At 46.4% G+C, this 22963-nt stretch overlaps 1 protein-coding gene across 3 annotated transcripts in view; it reads right to left on the bottom strand.

Moving 5' to 3' along the window:
• Positions 1 to 22963, bottom strand: part of rbpjb (recombination signal binding protein for immunoglobulin kappa J region b) — a 153598-nt gene that overhangs the window by 109037 nt on the left and 21598 nt on the right. Inside the window, exon 1 of one of the 3 annotated variants that reach the window (XM_060915713.1) lies at positions 8303 to 8438. The exons of the other annotated variants lie outside the window; for them this stretch is intronic. Coding sequence (XP_060771696.1) covers positions 8303 to 8304 — 2 coding nt within the window. The 5' untranslated portion in view covers positions 8305 to 8438. Of the gene's footprint in view, positions 1 to 8302; positions 8439 to 22963 lie in introns of those variants that run through there. 3 annotated transcript variants of the gene reach the window in all.

The raw sequence follows: 22963 nt of genomic DNA, 5'->3' as shown, positions 1-22963 counted from the left end.
CACCTCAGTCACTGAAAAAACATGGGGGTGGCTCAGTGATGCTTTGTGGCTTGTGTTCAGGGGTTCTTTGAAAACTGATAGCATCATTATTTCTAGGTACCGGGATAGTCGAGTTTCAAACCTCGCTGCCTCTGATAGCAGGTTCAGATTTAGCCATAGACAGAACATAAATGAAGATAAAATGTCGTGTGTGGAGGACTGGGCTGAGATCCCTCTCCAGGCTTCTCCAACCATGGTGGACCTTCCAGTGCTGTTATTCTGTCCAGCAGAATATCATCATCAGGGTGTATACAATCTCCCTGGACATTTCAGCTCAAAACATCAAGCGTTCTTTTTAATTAAATGGATGCGTTTTTTGGTGTAGTGGTTAGCGCTGTCGCCTCACAGCAAGAAGGTCCGGGTTCGAGCCCCGTGGCCGGCGAGGGCCTTTCTGTGCGGAGTTTGCATGTTCTCCCCGTGTCCGCGTGGGTTTCCTCCGGGTGCTCCGGTTTCCCCCACAGTCCAAAGACATGCAGGTTAGGTTAACTGGTGACTCTAAATTGACCGTAGGTGTGAATGTGAGTGTGAATGGTTGTCTGTGTCTATTGCCGCTTTTCCACCACAAACGCGGCTGAGTCGGGCTGAGCCGTGCCGTGCTGAGTCGGGCTGAGTCGAGCTGAGCGGGGCTGTTGGAGTTGCATTTCGACTACAACCGCGCTGAACCGTGCTGGCTGGAAGTGGGTGGACACATTGGGTGGAGTTAGCGAAAGTGGGTGGATGTCACGTGATGTCGTTAGGCGGCGCAAACAGTGACATCAGTGACCTTTTAAGCGGTAGTCTCACGACCCGAATAGTAAACAATAAACATGGAGGACATGGAGTCGTTAGTGTTGCTGGTCTTGGTGCTGTGGCTTGTTGTCACCGACAACGCCAACAGATACTGGCAAGAGCGTATAGATGAGGCGAGGCGCATAAGGCTTCAGAAATTCTCGTAATTCGTAATTCTTCTTCTTCCGGGTTTATGGTGTTTACAGATCCCAGCGTGCTCGCGGGGCGTGTGTGGGCGTGTGAGGACACTCCTCACAAATCAGTGCACAGGGGAGTGTCTCCTCACGCCCCTAGCCCCACTCGGCTCGGTTTGGCTCGCTTCAGCCCCACTCCAAAACCGTGCGAGTTTTGGGTGCTAAGCAGGGCTGAAGCGAGCTGAGTCGTGCGGCTTTGAGGTAGTCGAAACGCGAGCCGTGTCGGGCTGAAGTGAGCTGAAAAAGGGTAGTGGAAAAGGGCCATATGTGTCAGCCCTGTGATGACCTGGCGACTTGTCCAGGGTATACCCCGCCTTTCGCCCGTAGTCAGCTGGGATAGGCTCCAGCTTGCCTGCGACCCTGTACAGGATAAGCGGCTACAGATAATGGATGGATGGATGTGTTTTTGGCTCATTTCTCTTTAACCTTGAAGAAGGTCTGGTGAACCAGCACTCAGACACTCCGTGACAGTTTGTTCGGAGATTAAATTGGTTCTATTTGAGAGAACAAGCAGAGCCCCGAGTCATTCCTGCAGTCACTGAATTACACCGATGTCACAATACTTCTCCCAAACCACTGCTCAGCAGCTACTGTGGTTAAAACAAAACTGTGTTTTAAGATCATTCATCATTCAATAATTCAGAAAGTACAATGGACCCATTCCGTGTAACTCGTGTTGAAACCTTGCAGGAAAGAGACTTGCTGGTGTGTGCCAGCACTGTGCCACTGTGCCAACATGGTCAAGGAGCCAACATTGTCACTGCTAAGGGTGAGCCGTGCCATACGAGCATGCCCCCGCTTAGATTCCTCCAGAGCTCTGTGAATGACACAAAAGGGACAAACACGATCTGAAGACGCGGGCATGATGTACAAGGGAAACCGGGAGTAAAGCAACTCGAGAAATAATGAGGGTAAACAACTTCCATGCACGACCAAAACGCCTTTTCCTGGGCCGAGCACATGCACATGTGTAAAAGACTTTTAGGAACGGACTTGGCTCGTTCACCTTGTGAGGAATTAAGCCAGGTCATTTTGTGCCATCTGATACACAGCCTTCCTAGAAATACAGGTGGCTTGTCTTTACAGCTGGGCATTACAAAAGATCATCCAAAAACCACCATCATACATAAACTCAAATCAAAACTGATGTTTCATAGCTTTTTTTTTTTAAACCCATCCCTTAGCGCAGTGGTGAACCGTTACTATTAGAGCCGGGACTTGAGCTCAGCCAAAACTTAGCCAGACACCAAAAAAGCAACAGGGCAAAGAACTTTGTAAGGGATTAGCAGCAGGGTGCCAGGTCGCTCCATTGCGTGTAGTTGTCCATGATGATTTTAAAAGTAACTAAAATTATACAGGAAAATGAAGGCTTAAGTCGAAGTGAAAAATACTGTAGCGAGCGTACGTGGAAGAAGAGTCTGGAGACAGAAATCTTAGTTTCTCGGTCGTTAGCCTCTGCTGCACTGACTTGTCCGGTTTATTAGCGTTCGCCAACACTACTGACGAACGCTACACCGGCTGGAAGGTGCCGTCACTGCTGTGCTAACGGAGCCGACTCGTGGTTAAACTAGCGTTGGCCTTCGAGAAGGTCTAGGGCGATACATTTTTGGTCCATGCCATTATAAATCAAAATCTGATTGGTTAATTCATCTGTCACTTCCTACATAAACATACACCGCCATGGCCTTCTGTCCTGGCCATGACGTCCAAACCAATGCGTGAGTGGCTCTAAACTCTGCTCAACCTACAGACAAGGAACAAAAAATTCTCAGTGGATAGCTCTATTTTCATGCTTTTGTTACCTCCAGGTTGGATTATTGTAATGCCTTACTGTCTGGATGTTCCAATAAGTGCATAAACAAGCTCCAGTTAGTTCAAAATGCAGCAGCAAGAGTCCTTACTAGAACTAGAAAATATGACCACATCACCCCTGTCTTATCCACACTGCATTGGCTCCCAATCAAATTTCATATTGATAAAATACTACTATTGACCTTTAAAGCACTGAATGGTCTCGTACCACAGTACCTGAGTGAACTTCTGGTCCTTTATGACCCGCCACGCCTACTTAGATCAAAAGGTGCAGGCTATCTGCTGGTACCTCGTATAGTGAAGGCTACATCAGGGGGCAGAGCCTTTTCTTACAAAGCCCCACAGTTATGGAACAGCCTTCCAAGTAATGTTCAGGAATCAGACACAGTCTCAGTGTTTAAGTCTCGGCTGAAAACATATCTGTTTAGTCAAGCCTTTTGTTAATGGTGCTTATGAGGTAAAGGTGTAGATCTGGAGGGTCCTCAGACATAGAGCATTTTGGTAAACTGGGATGTATGGATGCTGTCAGTCCCCCACTCGCTTGCTCACTCGAGTTTGTTGACGGTGTAGTGGCTGCTGCTTTATGTCCCGGGGCTCCCTCATGCCTGTGTTACCTTCTGGCTCTCCCCTTTTAGTTACGCTGTCAGTTAGTTGCCGGAGTCCCTGCTTGTACTCAATGCAATATGTATACTGTTCCTACTTATTCAGGTGGCATTGGGCATACCTAACAACCTGTTTTTTTCTCTCTTTTCTCTCCCCCCCCCAAATCTGTCACTCTGAGTTACATGTCGGTCCTGGGATCGAGGTGCTGACCTCTTCTGCTCCTCGGACCTGCCTGATCCATCCTGGTGCCCTGTGTCTGGTTGGAGTCTCATTGCATCGCTCCTGTGGAGGGCGGCCCCATATGGACAGTTGGGGGTCGCGCCTGGAGGACGCTCTGGACTCTTGCAGTGGTGCTCTTGTGGCTGGGGACTACAGTTGACTTGCTGACTTTGGGACTGCGGTTGTCGTGAACGGTTTTGCGCTCAGGTTTCCGTTGGTGGGGGGTTTATAGCATCAACGAAACTGACTTCATGTTAAAACTGTTAATGTTATAGTCATGCTGTCTGTTGTTGCCCAAATGAGGATGGGTTCCCTTTTGAGTCTGGTTCCTCTCGAGGTTTCTTCCTCATGTCGTCTGAGGGAGTTTTTCCTTGCCACCGTCGCCACAGGCTTGCTCATTGGGGATAGATTAGGGATAAAATTAGCTCGTGTTTTAAGTCGTTCAAATTCTGTAAAGCTGCTTTGCGACAATGTTTATTGTTAAAAGCGCTATACAAATAAACTTGACTCTATTTTCAATAAAATATCTTGCAGATAAACAAACTGAGCTAAAAGTCAATCTTTACATCTGTCCTTTATCAAAAAGCCGCATGTTGAATTTGTTCTTAAGGATATAATCACAAAAGTGATGAAAACAGAAAGGACTATTTTTTTGTCAGGGAGGCCGCTATAACTCCATCGTGTGCGATGTTATTTTCTGTGAGCGCAGCGGAGGTGTACAAGTGCATGCTATAGAATATTATGCTCTAGTGTGACTTCTTGGTCAATTTGTTTGCATTTCTCGATGAAAATTATGGCAGTGTTAGAAAAAGAATAAAAATTTTTAAAAAAGTCATAGCTAGTTCATTGCCTGTTTATTTAAAAAATATATTTAATCTGCTTATCTTCCATCCATCTGATGGATGACACTGTATGCTGTCACGCTGTTTTGTGGTGAAACAAAGTTGGGGTCGCGTCTGGCTTCGGTTGTCGTTTCTGCCTCGTGTCTCGCTTCTTCCCAGTGATTTTTTTTTTCATACAAGTCCTTCACAAAACAATCCGCTGCAAAATGCTCACTGCACAATTCGCTGCTTTTTCCAAGAGTAAAGTTTTCTCGCTGTACTCGATGAAGCCACTCGGCCAAACGTCTTGGATCCAGGATGGAATGAGGAAGACATGCGGAATCCTATGTCACGCAGCGCCACCCTCGTTTTTGTCTCCTAATACAGCCACATATCTGGCTAATCCAGTATGGCCACGCCCGGGGAAATGGCCCAACGGACTGATGTTACAACTTTAACATGTTATTTAAGCTAAAAGCCCGCTTAATTGTTTTTCGTCTAGAACATCTTGTATTAATGTATAATGATGACGTTTCTTAACCCCATAATTTCAAAATTTCCTGGTTAATCGCTGTTTTCAAGGACAGTAACGCTTTCATTTTTGAAGCAAATTTGATAGAAAATGAGGCCAAATTAGAATTAGATGAGAATAATTGTCAATGAAATTATGAAAGAATGAAAGCAATTCAAGAATGAAAGAAATTAAATACAACATTTGAAATGCTAGAAAGCCCTGATGGTTCTCCTCTGCCTTAGTGTTATGACAGTTTTGGAAATATTCTCATTTGAAAATGTATAGTACGTAACTTCTGATAAAGCGATCAGAATTTTTTATTTATTTATTTATTTATTTTAAATCAGTCATCCTGTGTTCATCCGACTAAATTAATATGTCCCGCCTCAGAGGACGTCGAGCTCTACAGTGGCAGCTTATTCACACCAAACATGAGCCCCTTTACCATACGGAACCCGTTAATGTATCAGGTAAAAACAACAGGAGATAAATACATTCATGCCCACTCAATCTTCCACTACAATAAAGTAACAAGTGGCGTGTATTGCCACCTGTCCGTGTTTAACAGGATGCTACAGAGCGCAAACCTCTGTGAGACGTGCAAAACATACAAAACTGGTTATGAAGTATAATTCACAAGCTGGAAAGTCCATATTCTTGTGAAAAGCCCAAGTTGAGACATTCGCTATTTAGCTAGTTATAGCAACATGACACCAGTCGAGCTGCATCACGTCTCTACTGAGAGAGAGAGAGAGAGAGAGAGAGAGAGAGAGAGAGAGAGTGAGTGTTCACTTTCTGCTTCTGAACATTTGTTTTGTTCAAGCGAAGGCTATTTATAACAACATTTCTGCTTCCCAAAACCATATATTTCTACAATACGAAAGATTTTGCATGCAGATCTTAAAGCTAGACTGCCTTTCAGATTTTAAGTGTAGGACATAAAAAGAATTTTCCCTGACATCCAGTTATTTTTGTTTAGTGGACCAAAAGCTACTGAATTCAAATCACAGACTTTCAACATTATTAGTTATTTTTTTTAAAAGAACAATTAATGAATTTAAGGCCATGTGGCCTTAAATTCTCCGCTATTTTTTCCTGCTTCACAAGATACTACGTCATGCATCGCGTGCCCGTTCACACAAGGCATTGTCGGATACAAATTTGAAACAGGAAAGAAAAAAGGAGTGCGAATGAAACGTGAAAGACCGACTACAGTAACGGAAAGTGAGAAGAAAAGACGTTATGTTGCGAAGGAAAGGAAACGCAGGGCCAAACTAATAAATATCGGCGCTCAGCGAGCACCTCGGTGTGATCAGCTGTTCGTTTAGCGACAGAATGATGGAACTGTCAGTGTGTGGTCAAAGGTAAACCTGTAGATGGCAGTAATGCAACACTGTGGATGCCAGCTGCCATAAAACCCAAAAGAAGAAAAAGAAGAAGGTGAACCTGCGCATGCCCACACGGACTTCTTCTGTCTGCTTGATTGTGTGAAGCGAGTGATTTCATGCACATTATTTGCTCAGGAATCCTCTCAAATTAAATCACTTCCCAGCCACAAAACAGCCTGGTTTTTTTTTTTTTGAGATATTACAGAAATAAACATATATCACAATGACCAAATTTCAGAGGGAACTACAGTAAATTTCACCAATTTTATGAAATCGAAAGGCCGTTTCGCTTTAAGGTGAAGTTCCATCACAATAATCATTGCATCGTCGTTTACGTTACCACCATCACCACTACAACCGGTTACAGCAGGTTAATCCGATGGTTTTGATTCCTGCTGGAGCCGCAGCGAAAGATCATTATTAATGTTACTAGTTCACTGGGGACAGATTAATGTTTTGACTTGACCGTTTTGTTCTCATTACCACACCACCATTACAGCATAATAGCATTAAACAGTTTTCAGTGAGTGCTTTTGGCTGTGCATCTTTTCACACACCAATTCCTTTTAAAGGTGGTTCGTCGATGTGTGTGTGTGAGAGAAGGGAATCCGCCACAGCTCTCTCCATATTTATCTAGTTTGCTAAGGAACTGTCGATTTTGTTTAGATTCATCACTGGTTGCTGTTTGAGTCACTCAAGAACTTTAAAATAATGTCATCACTCTTACTTCTCTGTTTTTAAAGGAAAAAAAATCATCAACGTACAAAATCAATTCACAGCTCTCAGGCCATGTGACTTTAAACATGCAAACTGATTTTAAGGACAATTCCTTTACTTGCCTTCATTTCAAACCATACCACACCCTCAAGGAAGTAGGAGACAAAGTGCCCTATTTTGGGGAGCAAAGGGATTACTGAGATGAGACACTCATTTCTGCCTTTAAATATCCCGACTAATGAAACAAGGGTGGAGCGCACTGGAAAAGCGAGGCTCGGCATGGCTAGTTCTGTTCTGGCTCGGTCATACTGGGTCGCCTCAGGCTAGGCACATATGGTTGAGCCCACAGCACCAGTCAAGAGGACATTTTAATGACAGGGAAGAGTCGAAGAAAATGTGCTCGCTCGCTCTCTCTCTCACACCACTTCCAACATCAAGCAGGGCTCATAGATGTTCCATATGGGTCTTCCTGGAGAGCCGATTTGCTGTTGGCTGCTTGCCTAAAAATAATCATGCATGCACACACATGTACATGCACGCTCGCTCGCTTGCACGCACGCACACACACACACCTCTATATGTGCACTTTCAGGCTGTCCTAAACAAAAAAAGGAAACATTCCTTTGGCTGTTTGCCAGTCTTTTCACGAGTTGCCTTGCGCTCCAATTTTTTTTTTTTTTAAATGACACTTTTACGCTACTGGATTTGAATCTTTCTAGAAAACTACATGTCCATTAAAGTAGTACTGAATTCAGTGATGCTAGCCAACATGTGCAAACTTCATTCAGGCACACGGTTGGAAGAAGGAAGGGAGGGAGGAATAAATAAATAAATAAATAAATAAATAAATAAATGCCAAATGCTCACATTCCCACCGTTACACTTAATTACTGCTTATTTTCTTTTTGAAACGCCCTAGCCAGACAAAACTTGAAAGGGTGTTAGAAGAAAACAATCCAAAAAAAAAACCCAAGCCCTTTTTGATTTTTTTTTAATTAGCTTCTTAAATAACATTTGTTCAATGTACACAATATATTTTAGACTTTAAATGAACCATAACTGAAAGCATACCCGGGGGGAAAACATCGCTTATAAAAGATTTTGTCAAATTTCACACACACACACACACACACACACACACACACACACACACACACACACAGATGATCAGTTATCACCAAGAAATGTGTGAAAAATGATGCACAAATCAGGTAATGACTTGCGTACATGTCCCGGGTTGCCAGATTGGATGCTGTGTTTCCAGGTTGCCCCGGTATGTCACTGATGAATCAACAATTTTTCATTTCAGTTATTAAAAGCAGCCTGACGGTGAGGACAATCCAAGTCTCAGGCGTTTCCGCTGAATCTCTGGAATCAATACAGGACAGTAAAATAAATAAATAGATAGATAGATAGATAAATAAATAAATAAATAAATAAATAATATAAAACCCACCTCTTTTTCCCACCAATTCTCAGCATTATTTATTATCCTGAAGTGTTATGTTTTGTATTAAATCACAAAGAAAAGAAACTTGCACCATTTTCTAGTCATAAGTTCAGCATTTTATTTCTTTCCTTCCCAAAAACCTTTTTTCAGCGGCCAAAATTCCTGAGCAATTTTAGAGTTTTATGAGTTACATTTTATTGTTCCTTCTTTCATTACTTGCATTTTTATGATATACTGCTTTCATACCCCCCCCCCCTTGCATATTTATCCCACTTCTGTTTACTTTGCCTTGCTGGTCGAGAAAGCTCCTTTCACTGGTGAATTTTTCATGCGTGTTACAAATCCTCGCGTGGACCACAGAGTGGAACTGACAGGGCTCTACATTAACTTTTGAAACCACTTGTCCTGTTGGGCAAATTGAAAGGAAATTTACTTGTCCGAATGTGAAGTTGACTTGTCCGAAAAATATTTGAGGAAAAAAAAAAAACCACAAATAAACTATTTGTAACCCAACAATCTTTATGGCATTTGCTTCTGAATTCATAACAGATGCATAATATCTATGAATCAAAAGTAATCAATACTTGATATACTGAGGCAAAAGTTCAAAAATATAGTAAAACAGACTGACTGATACCATAATTCACCAATTATTATGCTGAAGTTCAGAAGCAATATATTCCAATAGAGTAGAAATTATGAACATAAAGTTTTAAGAACAAAATAACTATACTATGAGATCCAGAAACACTAACCGTTATATACCCACAGATCAGTACTCTGCAGTTCACTAACAAATATCACAAAAAGTAACATTATCATAAAATGTATGACTTGATGAGATATCACTAGTTTGGACAAGAGAAACAAATAACAATGCTACAAATAAAAACAACTGATAACAAAATTGACTAATACTGTAAATCACTGATTATTATACACTGAAATCTAGTTATCAAATGACAAGATAATACAGCTTATGAAAACCTCCACACCTCTATTGACTCACAGATGAATGGATACAAATAAAGTTTCTATTCATCTTCATCTATCAACCCTTGAGTTCTGCTCCATCAATTTTCATTTTTAAGTTATTAATTTTGAATATATATCCTCCACTGATTAATTGTTATCTAATTATTCAGTGTGGCTCCTGTATGGTATTTAATGGTCAAAAAAAAAGATAATTTCAAATAATCCATCATTATATCTAAATTATAGAGCCCTATGTTTCAAATTCCTAAACTCCCATTACTAATTAGTTAATTAATACAGCCGGTAACCTAATTAGCAGCCATTTGACAGCTTGGTATTTCATAGATAACTTTCCCCACTCCTACCGCACTCCCTGTCAATCCACACGCACGCAGGCGCACATTCCCCGCCACACGCGCTCGGCTATATAATGAACACCATCAACAACAATTCAAAGATTTGGAAATTACCACACACTCAACGTAAATATACAGTTGGATAATGATCCCGCCAACAGAAATGTCAACAAATCCACGTGTATGACACGATTAAAACCAATCATACACGACTGTTTACTTTTCAGCTCAAATACACGAAGCGGTATTGGCCGGTTTCGCAAGTGGAATATTGCGCATGCGCACATCGCTCTTTCCGAATAGAAACATCCGGCGATTCATCAAAACAATATGGCGAGTGAGATGCTTCGGAAATCATGTGAATAAACTGATAAATTTGATATGCAACCCGAATATCGGCGTATTTTGGCACTTGTCCGATCGGACAAGTAACTGAGACGATGAGCTTGTCCGACATTAAGTATCACTTGTCCCAGACAAGCGGACAAGCGTTAATGTCGAGCCCTGACTGAACGGCTTACTCAGACTCGAGACCTAATCAAGGCTTCGAGAGATTCTTATAGAGAAAAACTGAATAAACACCGTCCTCGTCAAAGAGAGCACGGCTGTAAACACTTGCACTCGCAGTGACCCATCACCACGTATATTAGTTGTTAAAAAAGATGACTCGTGCACACTAGGGAGAGGGAAAAAAAATAAACAGAAAACAGCAAAGGGTGCGGTGGGGGTCGATCATTCAACGTGCCTGCTCAGATTTTGTCTTCTGTCTCACCACGAATAATACTCAGCCCAATCACACAGCCTTGTTAAGAACAGAAAACCAAGAGTAGAGAGCACACAGGTTTCTGAAGAGGGAAGAAAAGGGGGGGAAAAAAAAGCAGTCAGCCATTTTGAAAAGTCTTCTCCGACCTTTAGCCCACTTGTGATCCTGAGCAGGGGAAGAGAAGGGGAGGGAGAATGTGAGAGACAGAAGGTGTTAGTGATACACTGGGCTGCATCCTCACTTGCCATCTGCTTACTACGTGCTGCTGGAAACGAGGCGCGCAAAAAAAAAAAAATCAACCCCTTTCTCACTGCAGTTCCTTGATCACCTTTAGACTTGCTGGGTTGCTTTACTCTCAAGTCGGAGTTCTGATATGAGAAGAGACACATAAGGGGAGAGTCCCAGTTCTTTCACTTTGATGCTTTTAAAGAAACTCCCTTCCTACTTCATGGCTCTCTCGGCCTACTGCCTCAATAAATACGTCACACAACACAACCCACAGCTTCACACGTTTTCATTCATAGCTCTACTAAAACTTATGCAGTCGAGCTAAATGTGGTGGTCGGAAAAACTATTTTAAATACGGTTGAAAATTAGAAGTGGTTTTAATCACAATCCGATTCTAGACTCAATTACATGATAAACTGAACCAGCCAAGATGTCAACATATGACTGAATGTTGATGGGAGTTTGTGGCAGCGGGGGCATGACCAACCGACAGTTTGTGAATGGAGGACGGGGTTGGGGAAGGTAAATGGCCAAGTCATTACACCTGCTGTCAATTTGTGTGTGTGTGTGTGTGTGTGTGTGTGTGTGTGTGTGCGCTTTGTTTGTTGCAGAGACGGAGCATAAAAGGAGGGGGAAAGCAGAGAAGAGCTGGCTCCCAACCACAACGCATGTGTGCGTGTAGTGTGCGACAGTGAGAGTGATAGTGTGACTGAGTATGGCTGAAAAGCTAAAATAAGTACAATAAAGAGGTTGTGTGTGATCATCAACTCTCGCCTGCTGTGCTTCTGTGCTCCAACCACATCAGGAACTACTACAGTGGTGCCGAAACCCGGGACACACACAAGGGAACCACCCCATGGAGTCCTCCCCATTCGAAGAGCTCCATCCTTGCCCTTGCTACCGCCCAGCAGAACCAGCATCAAGTGCTGATCGCCCTCCTAAAGGAACAGGAGCAACATTTCAAAGCCTTGATGCTGGCCCAGCAGGAAGATCGCCAGGCGTTCCAGCATCTGCTCACGTCAGCAAGAGCGTTGACCATCACCGCAGCCGGCACCCTCACGAAGATGGGCCCGCAGGACGATCCGGAAGCGTTCCTTGCCCTCTTTGAACAGGCAGCCGAGGCGTGGGGGTGGCCGGTGGAGCGGCGCGCCTCCTCCCACTCCTGACTGCCGAGGAGCAGCAGCTCCCTGCTGACAGCCGACTGATGTATGCTGACCTGAAGAAAGCCATCCTGCAGTGGGTCGGCCGCTCCCCGGAACAACATTGCCAGTGCTTTCGGACACTGGCATTGGAGGAGGTCGGCCGGCCGTTTGCATTCGGCCAGCAACTTCAGAATGCCTACCAGCGGTAGCTGAAGTTGGAAGATCGCGACGTCAATGAGATCATTGATCTGGTGGCACTGGAACAGTTCATCTCTCGAGTTCCAGAAGGAACGGCGGAATGGGTCCAGTGTCATCGCCCGGCGTCACTGGAACGAGCTATTGATCTGGCGGAGGACCATCTGGAGGCGGCTCCGACGGCAGGCAGACGAGGCGCCTCCCCTCGCTTCTCTTCTCTGTCTCCTCTCCCCCCGTCTCCCTTTCCCCTCCCCGTTCCCCTACCGCGGAGGCAGCAGCCGGCTCTCCCCCAGCCGGTTCGTCACACCCGTGGTGTCCTCCCATCTTCCTCTTCCGTCTCTGTGTTGTCTCCTCGTCAGGTGAGTGACTCCCATAACACCAATGCAGAGGGAAAGCCTGGGCCGGTGTGCTGGCGTGGCGGGGGAGTCAGAGTTTCGCAAGGGAGGTGGGAGCTGTGATCCGGATCCCCGACACACCGATCGGGCCGGGACATATCGCATATCAGTAAGTGTTCAAGGGGATACATATCACGCGTTGGTGGATTCCGGCTGTAACCAGACCTCAATTCACCAGCGCCTGATGCAAGGTGAGGCATTGGGGAGAGCACAAACGGTGAAGGTGGTTTGTGTGCACAGGGATGTTCATCATTACGCTCTAGCGTCTGTCCATATTCTATTCCAGGGCCAAACGCATAGAATTAAGGTGGCGGTTAACCCTCATCTCACCCACTCGTTAATTTTGGGAACTGATTGGCCAGGGTTTAAAGAATTGATGGAACACACAATGCGAGGTGGGTCCGGCATAAATACGTCATGGGAAGCTCCCAGTGTGGCATTGACTGGGGAAGCTGTCGCAGAGCCATCTACGTCAGCACCGTGTCAGAGCGATACGAGGAGTGAGGAGCACCCCACCCCTCCTCCCTCTCTCGGGGATTCCCTTGGGGATTTCCCGTTAGAGCAGTCACGAGATGAGACTCTGCGGCATGCGTTTGACCAAGTGAGAGTAATCGATGGTCAAACTCTCCAGCCGAGCGAGACACCGGCCTTCCCTTAATACGAACTCCCTGCAGCTCTTTGGGATTAATAATTGAGTTATCTGTTCTCCCGTTTGAGTGTCCTGCGTCGCTTGGTACAACCTATCCTTAATATTAATTAAGGATAGGTTGTACCAAGCGACGCAGGACACTCAAACGGGAGAACAGATAACTCAATTATTAATCCCAAAGAGCCGCAGGGAGTTCGTATTCCATGCAGCTCACTTTAATCCCATGGCTGGACACTTGGGGCAGGACAAAACTCTAGCCCAAATAATGGCCCGGTTCTATTGGCCAGGGATTTGCGGGGATGTCCATCAGTGGTGTGCGGCGTGCCGTGAATGCCAATTAGTAAATCCCGCGGCCACTCCAAAAGTGCCTTTGCACCCTCTTCCTCTAATCGAGACCCCATTTGAGCAAATTGGGATGGATCTCGTCGGGCCATTAGATCGGTCAGCACAGGGATATCGCTTTATTTTAGTTTTGGTGGACTATGCAACGCGATATCCGGAAGCAGTGCCTCTCCGCAATATCTCAGCACACAGTATTGCAGAAGCACTCTTCCACTTTATCTCCCGGGTCGGGATTCCGAAAGAAATCCTGACAGACCAAGGCACTTTGTTTATGTTACGCACACTGCGCGAACTGTATGGGTTATTGGGGATTAAGTCTATCCACACCAGTGTCTATCACCCACAAACGGATGGCTTAGTAGAGCGATTTAACCAAACACTCAAGAACATAATCCAGAAATTCGTAAGTGAAGATGCAAATAATTGGGATAAGTGGCTCAAGCCCCTGTTATTCACAGAACGAGAGGTCCCGCAAGCCTCCATGGGGTTTTCTCTGTTTGAATTATTATATGGGCATAAACCGCGTGGCATTCTGGATGTGCTACGAGAAAATTGGGAGGAGGGACCTTCACCTAGCAAAAACGAAATCCAGTACGTTCTTGACCTGCACGCAAAACTCCACACCCTCACCCACTTAACTCAGGAGAATTTGCGGCAGGCACAAGAACGTCAGAGCCGGGTGCAGTTCACGCCGGGAGACAAATTGCTTGTATTATTGCCCACGTTGAGTTCTAAATTAATTGCCAAGTGGCAAGGGCCCTTCAAGCTCACACGGCGAATCAGGGACATCGACTATGAAGTGAGGCAAACAGATAGGGGCGGAGCATTGCAAGCTTACCACCTCAACCTTTTAAAACACTGGAATGAGGGGGTCCCCGTGGCGTTGGCATCAGTAGTCCCAGAGAAGGCAGAGCTGGGGCCAGAGGTAAAAAGGATAACATCTCAAACCACTCCGGTCCCTTATGGAGACCACCTCTCACTGACCCAACTCACAGAGGTAGCCAAGTTGCAAAATAAATTTTCCGACGTGTTCTCGCCCCTTCCCGGTCGTACCCACCTCATAGAACACCACATCGAAACACCCCCGGGGGTGGTAGTGCGTAGCCGCCCTTACCGCTTGCCCGAACACAAGAAAAAGGTGGTTCAGGATGAACTCAAAGCCATGCTCGAAATGGGCATAATCGAGGAGTCCCACAGTGACTGGAGCAGCCCAGTGGTCCTGGTTCCCAAGACCGACAGGTCGGTCAGGTTCTGTGTGGACTATAGAAAAAAATCAACGCGGTGTCTAAATTCGATGCATACCCAATGCCTCCCATTGATGAGTTGCTTGATTGGTTAGGTGCTGCTCGCTTTTATTCGACACTGGATCTAATAAAGGGATATTGGCAGATCCCCTTGACTCCTCTATGCCGAGAGAAAACGGCCTTTTCCACACCGTTTGGATTACACCAATTTGTCACGCTCCCTTTTGGGTTATTTGGGGCGCCCGCTACGTTCCAGCGGCTTATGGATAGGGTCCTCCACCCTCATGCTGCCCACGCAGCTGCATATCTAGACGATATAATAATCTACAGCCATGATTGGCCGCGGCACTTGGAACACCTGAGGGCCGTTCTAAAGTTGCTGAGGCGTGCGGGCCTCACAGCTAACCCGAAAAAGTGTGCAATTGGGCAGGTGGAAGTATGGTATCTGGGGTTCCACTTGAGTCATGGGCAGGTGTATCCCCAAATTAACAAGACTGCAGTAATTGTGGCCTGCCCAAGGCCCAAGACCAAAAAGGAGGAGAGACGGTTCCTGGGGCTGGCTGGCTATTATCGTAGGTTTATACCTAATTATTCGGACGTCACCAGCCTGCTAACCAATCTCACTAAAAAGGGGGCTCCAGATCCGATCCAGTGGATGGAGCAGTGCCAACAGGCTTTCTCTGAGGTAAAAGCTGCACTGTGTGGGGGGCCACTTTTTCACTCCTCTGACTTCTCTCTCCCCTTTGTTTTGCAGACAGACGCATCAGACAGAGGGCATTTTGTCCCAGAGGGTGGAGGGTGAGGAGCGCCCCGTGCTGTACATCAGCTGGAAACTCTCAATGCGTGAAAGCAGGTACGGCACCATCGAAAAAGAGTGTCTTGCCATCAAGTGGGCAGTCCTCGCCCTCCGATACTACCTGCTGGGGTGCCCTTTCACTCCCTGTTCGGACCACATGCCCCTCCAGCGGCTCCACCACATGAAGGACGCCAATGCGCAGATCACCCGTTGGTATCTTGCCCTCCAGCCATTTAAGTTCGAGGTGGTCCACAGGCCGGGGGCGCAGATGGTGGTGGCAGACTTCCTGTCCCGTCGGGGGGGGGGAGTCAGCTTCAGGCCGGACAGCTCCCTGGCTTGAGTTGGGCGGTGGGGGTATGTTGCAGCGGGGGCGTAGCCAAGCGGCAGTTTGTGAATGGAGGGCGGGGTTGGGGAAGGTAAGTGGCCAAGTCATTACACCTGCTGTCAATTAGTGTGTGTGTGTGTGTGTGTGTGTTTTGTTTGTTACAGAGACGGCGCATAAAAGGAGGGGGAGAGCAGAGAAGAGCTGGCTCCCGACCACAACGCATGTGTGCGTGTAGTGTGTGACAGTGAGCGTGATAGTGTGACTGAGTAAGGCTGAAAAGCTAAAATAAGTACAATAAAGAGGTTGTGTGAGATCATCAACTCTCGCCTGCCGTGCTTCTGTGCTCCACCCACATCAGGAACTACTACAGAATTGAAACCACATTTTCTTAAAGGTCTGAAATAAAAACCGAGTTGTTAAAGTGGAGTACGGGGACTCCCAGGGGTTTAAGGAGCATAAACAGGGGCTCCCTGATTTTTTGGGTGGAAATCACCTGCTGTTCACAACGTCGTATGCGTGTTTTATCTTGTCTTATAGTTTAACGCCTGACCCGAACTTAAAAATAAAATAAATAACAATTGAGCCAAACCACATTAACTCAATAACAAAGTTGGTGTGTATAATATGCAACATCTACTTGAATAACAGTGTGTTCTGTGAATGAAGTGCCTCCGATACAGTCAATAAATGACTGTACACATTTAAATAATGAGCCTAATATCGGAATCATTGGACTGTGATTATGATTTTTATAATACGTACTCAGAGAATCTTGTCATTTTCCTCCCTTGCTACAAATCTCATCTCCATTCTGAGGTTAAAAAATTAAAATTAAATAAATTTAATAATAATAATAATAATAATAATAAGTCACCAGAGTTCAAAGTGGTGTTGAAAAAAAAATATTCTGACCTTTCAAGGCGCTAGAACAAAAAACTTAAATAACACTGATCAAATAAGCAAGTAGAGATTGTCGTGAAGGATTGAAAAAAAAAGAAAACTAGACAAATGTGTGTTTTTATCGTAGCCATGGAGCGTGAATCATTATGAAAGAAAGAAAACGAGTCATCCAGACCTCAGCTTATGATGCCTCGGATGAGATGCTCAACCACTTTAAACTCTGCATGACACGGGACCGCCACTGGAATATTTATTCTTCAAATACCTGTGGGAGAGCACTGTGCTATCTCGAATGAGAGCTTTCTTTACACAAACGATAGCTTGTTCTGACTGACCATGTTCAGAAGAAAGAAATACAGAATTAGCAAAAAACAACATTATACGCAGCACCAGGCAAAAGACACCCCTACACATTCATGGGGTTTTCTATTGTTTGTATTTTCTACATTGTAGAACAATATTGAAGACATCTACACTATGAAATAACATATGGAACATATGTGGGGTTATGTCGTAAACAAAAAAAAAAGTCTCATATTTTAGATTCTTCAAATAGCCAGCATTTACCTTGATGATGCTTTGTACACTATTGGCATTATCTTAACCAGCTTCATGAGGTCGTCACCTGGAATGCTTTTCAATTAATAGCTGTGCCTCGTCAAAAATTAACGAGTGCGATTTCTTACCTTCTTAATGCATTTGAGATCAAACAGTAAATAATAATAATAATACAGTCAACAAACCTATTCCACAACTGTACTAATCCATATTATGTCAAGAACTGCTCGGCTCAGTAAAGAGAAACGACATCCATCTTTACTTTAAGACGTAACGTGATGTGACAATTAAAAATAGGTACCCTATGGGTACATGTGGTTATTGCTTATAAATAAAATTGTTTTCTGATCCCATGTCCATACAGTAAGTATAGCATATATAGTTACTCTATAAGGCAGTAGCCACAAAAATGAAGTGTCATCCAAAAATAAACAACTTAAAAAAAATCACAGAAGTAAAATATACCAAGTGTCTGTACTTTTATATTATTCTACTCTTACAGTTTTTGAAACTGAAACCTCCGAACCGAGGCTGACATACACACGCTGTCGCCATGACCCAAACTCTTATTTCCCGGAAAAGACCCGTTGCTAGAGCTCAGTGGTCTCAATACTCTTTTCAACAACTTCCCGTAATAACTCGGAAGTGCGTCACATCTCCATCACACATGGGACCACTGGCCGAAGAAGGCGAGGAAAGGGGGATGACCTGGAGTAGATTTTAAAATAAGAACGCACTTTCCCTCGGTAATAAGCGTAAATGTGTCTGAAAGCAATTTCTTTAGTCCGTTTATTTCGAATGGTGAACCGAATTACATACACTCACCGATCATTTTAATAGGAACACCTGTATGCGCAGTGCGCTATTGTTACACTCATTCTTACAACGCGATGACAAAGTGGCTATGAGGCAGTAGGCACAATAAAAATAAAGAAACACTGAATTAGAAGGTGTGTCCAAATTTATGACTGGTCCTGCATAACAAAATAGAAGTTACAAAATGAATAAGCATGTCCTTATATTTAATAAATGCGCTTCAGTGACAGTTAATCAAAAATAAAAAAAATAAAAAAAATGGTTATAGAGCAGAACATAAATTTAAAATAAGGGCTGGGACAGTTGCCAGTTGATTTGTTTGGTGTTGTAATGAGCGTCCTACAAGACGTGCCGCTATAGTTTTGCTTTTCCCTGCCTCAGCACATTAAAGCGAGCCAGACTGTCACAGCACAAAAGTAAATGTCACTGTTTCCAGTTACTAGGCAAACGCGTATAAACAGCTATGCAGAAGAAAACCCCTTCACATCCTCCAGCACCAGAGAGTATTCGCCATCACTCAGTCACGCCGCAGCGACGAGGCCTTCGTCTCCAGCCAACACAAACAACTCATCAGCGAGAGCCGTTTGCTGTCCCACACAATCACACAATGAGCATGTCTCTGCTCGGCTTTCTGCGTCAGCCACACTCGCTCCACTTGTGAGGCCCGTGCGTACGTTCACGCTTATCTAATGGGCAAATTATCCCGAATCAAAAACACTCTGAGCATATCTAATGATAAGGAGTGATTCCATTCAGAAGTAATTTAAGTAACATGCTGCAAAATAAAACGGGCTATATGGAAGTCAACATTCTTAATATCTTAAAATCTTTCAATGGAATAAAAATCAGGAACTTCTCAGGGAGAACAAACACAGATGATAGAGAAGTAGAATAAAAAAAATAATAAGTTGGAGGGGAATCACTTCGTGTTTTCTGAATGAAACATCCCGGATGGTAAAAAGCTAGAATTGCTGACGCTGAAGAAAGTAAAGTTCCCTTTGTTGGGCTGTAAATGTAACCAACAGGCTGGAGCAAGAATCAGGAAACTCAGAAGTAAAGGGCACTGTAAACAGCGCTCTTCTCTCAAGCTTGTTTTTTTTTCCCTTCTTATCCATGAGCCAAGCCAAAGCAAACACGATGGAGGAACTGGGATTTCTGTCCAGTCGCCCCAGTGTTTCAGAAAACTGCGCTTTCCTCATCTTCACTCGGTTTTTGGATGCATTCAATAAATACATTCTGATCCCTACGATAAAGCTAATACTACTCAAAACATACCAAGCTCACCCAAGGAAACAGTACACTTCGTTTTCTTGGCCTGAAGAACTGAACCTCACATTTGGCACGCAAACTGGCTACTTTACACAGAGGTTAGTCAAACACCAATACATTGAGAGGATGATCAATCAAACTGGAGCAGGCTTTTACAGTAGTTCAACACATTTTCACAGTTGAATTTGACACGCAGACATCCGCTTACATCACAGCTGTGAGCACTAGCGGTCCTACTCAAACACACACACACAAGGAGGAAAAGTACAGCGTTCATGTGCTGAGGGACCAAATGTTACATGCAAATGGCAAGCTTAAACCCTAAAGACATGCTGCTTCTGTGACTGGCACTACAAACATTATCGGATTTCGAAATCACCCATGACGTAATGAAGGCTTCACTTGATTTCCCCTTCAAATACTCGTGTTAGCGCTTAATTAAAGGCTTTAATGGCTTCAGTAACATCGCATGTACGCATACCACGGCTTCCTACTAGCTGAAACTAGACACAGCTGATGCAACTTACAGCCTTAATACGTCATTTCCTTTTTACCCTCTCCATCAACAGCTTTGTCACTGCTGACAAATTAAGTAACCAAACAAAGCGAGAAACAAATTCATCTCCCAGCCTGTAACCTTACATCACTCACCTTTACTCAGGTAACTGAGTAAGCGTGGGAGGATAGAGATCTCTCTCTCTCTCTGCCCACCCCAACACACACAGCAAAAAAAAAAACACAATCTCCCTCCCTCTTTCACCCTGGGGTGCCACTCTCTCCTTCCCTCTCTCTCTCGCCCTGGGGCACCTCTCTCCCTCTCCCTCCTTCTCGCCCTGGGGCACCTCTCTCTATCTCTCTCTCGCTCTGGGGCACCTCTCTCTCTCGCCCTGGGGCCCCCTTCTCTCTCTCTCTCTCTCTCTTGCCCTTGGGTCTCTCTCACCTTCGGGTGTGTGGCACTCTCTCTCACCCTGGGGTGTTTCTCTCCCTAGTCCTTGGTGCGTGTGGGTCTCTCTCACCCTAGGGAGTTTTGTGTGTGTATATGTGTGTGTCTCTCTCTCGCCCTGGGGTGTGCGCGCGCGCGTGTCTCTCTCTCGCCCTGGGGTGCGTGTGCGCACATCTCTCTCTCGCCCTGGGGTGCGTGTGCGCGCGTCTCTCTTTCGCTCTGGGGTGCGTGTGCACATGTCTCTCTCTCGCCCTGGGGTGCGTGTGCGTGCATGTCTCTCTCTCGCCCTGGGGTGCGTGTGCACACGTCTCTCTCTCGCCCTGGGGTCTGGGGTGTGTTTGTGTGTGTCTCTCTTTCTCTCGCCCTGTGGCATGGTGGTGTGTGTCTCTCTCTCGTCCTGGGGTGTGGTGGTGTGTGTGTGTCTCTCTCTCGCCCTGGGGTGTGGTGGCGTGTGTGTGTCTCTCTTTCGCCCCGGGGTGTGGTGTGTGTGTCTCTCTCTCTTGCCCTGGGATGTGGTGTGTGTGTGTCTCTCTTGCCCTGGGGTGTGCGCGCGCGCGTGTCTCTCTCTCGCTCTGGGGTGCTTGTGCGCGTGTCTCTTTCACCCTGGGGTGTGGTGTGTGTGTCTCTCTCTCTCACCCTGGGGTGTGGTGTGTGTGTCTCTCTCTCTCACCCTGGGGTGCGTGTGCGCGTGTCTCTCTCTCTCGCCCTGGGGTGCGTGTGCGCGTGTCTCTCTTGCCCTGGGGTGCGTGTGTGCGTCTCTCTCTCGCCCTGGGGTGCGTGTGTGCGTCTCTCTCTCGCTCTGGGGTGCGTGTGTGCGTCTCTCTCTCGCTCTGGGGTGCGTGTGTGCGTCTCTCTCTCGCTCTGGGGTGCGTGTGTGCGTCTCTCTCTCGCTCTGGGGTGCGTGTGTGCGTCTCTCTCTCGCTCTGGGGTGCGTGTGTGCGTCTCTCTCTCGCTCTGGGGTGCGTGTGCGCATGTCTCTCTTGCCCTGGGGCGCGTGTGTGCACATCTCTCTCTTGCCCTGGGGTGCATGTGCGCGTGTGTCTCTCTCTCGCCCTGGGTTGTGGGGTGTGTTTGTGTGTGTGTGTGTCTCTCTCTCTCTCTCTCTCTCTCACCCTGGGGCGTGGTGGTGTGTGTGTGTGTGTGTGTGTGTGTGTGTGTGTCTCTCTCTCGCCCCGGGGTGTGGTGTGTGTGTCTCTCTCTCTCGCTCTGGGGTGTGGTGTGTGTGTCTCTCTCTTGCCCTGGGGTGTGCGCGCACGTCTCTCTCTCGCTCTGGGGTGCGCACGTCTCTCTCTCGCTCTGGGGTGCGTGTGCATGCGTCTCTCTCTCACCCTGGGGTGTGGTGGTGTGTGCATGTGTGTTTGTGTATGTGTGTCTGTCTCTCGCCCTGGGGTGTGGTGTGTGTGTGTCTCTCTCTTGCCTTGGGGTGTGGTGCGTGTGTGTGTCTCTCTCTTGCCTTGGGGTGTGTGCGCGCGTCTCTCTCTCTCACTCTGGGGTGCGTGTGCGCACGCGTGTTTCTCTCTTGCCCTGGGGTTTGGGGTGTGTGTATGTCTCTCTCTCTCGCCCTGGGGCATGGTGGTGTGTGTGTGTCTCTCTCTCCCTGGGGTGTGCGTGCACGTGTGTGTGTCTCTCTCTTGACCTGGGGTGTGGTGTGTGTGTCTCTCTTGCCCTGGTGTGTGTGTCTCTCTTGCCCTGGGGTGTGTGTGTGTGTGTGTGTGTGTGTCTCTCTTGCCCTGGGGTGTGTGTGTGGGTCTCTCTTGCCCTGGGGTGTGTGTGTGTGTGTGTGTGTGTGTGTGTGTGTGTGTGTGTGTCTCTCTTGCCCTGGGGTGTGGGTGTGTGTGTCTCTCTTGCCCTGGGGTGTGTGTGTGTGTGTGTGTGTCTCTCTCTTGCCCTGGGGTGTGTGTGTCTCTCTTGCCCTGGGGGGTGTGTGTGTGTGTGTGTGTGTGTGTGTGTGTGTGTCTCTCTTGCACTGGGGTGTGTGTGTGTGTGTGTCTCTCTTGCCCTGAGGTGTGTGTGTGTGTGTGTGTGTGTGTGTGTGTGTGTGTGTGTCTCTCTCTTGCCCTGGGGTGTGTGTGTGTGTCTCTCTCTTGCCCTGGGGGGGGGGGGTGTGTGTGTCTCTCTTGCCCTGGGGTGTGTGTGTGTGTGTCTCTCTTGCCCTGGGGTGTGTGTGTGTGTCTCTCTCTTGCCCTGGGGTGTGTGTGTGTGTCTCTCTCTTGCCCTGGGGTGTGTGTGTGTGTCTCTCTCTTGCCCTGGGGTGTGTGTGTGTGTGTGTGTGTGTGTGTGTGTGTGTGTGTGTGTGTCTCTCTCTTGCCCTGGGGTGTGTGTGTGTGTGTGTGTGTGTGTCTCTTGCCCTGGTGTGTGTGTGTGTGTGTGTGTCTCTCTTGCCCTGGGGTGTGTGTGTGTGTGTGTGTGTGTCTCTCTTGCCCTGGGGTGTGTGTGTGTGTGTGTGTGTGTGTGTGTGTGTGTGTGTCTCTCTCTCTTGCCCTGGGGTGTGTGTGTGTGTGTCTCTCTTGCCCTGGGGTGTGTGTGTGTGTCTCTCTTGCCC

Source organism: Neoarius graeffei, chromosome 1 (genome assembly GCF_027579695.1).
Source record: "Neoarius graeffei isolate fNeoGra1 chromosome 1, fNeoGra1.pri, whole genome shotgun sequence".
Classification (NCBI taxonomy): Eukaryota; Metazoa; Chordata; class Actinopteri; order Siluriformes; family Ariidae; genus Neoarius; species Neoarius graeffei.
This window is presented reverse-complemented; position numbering and strand designations above follow the sequence as displayed.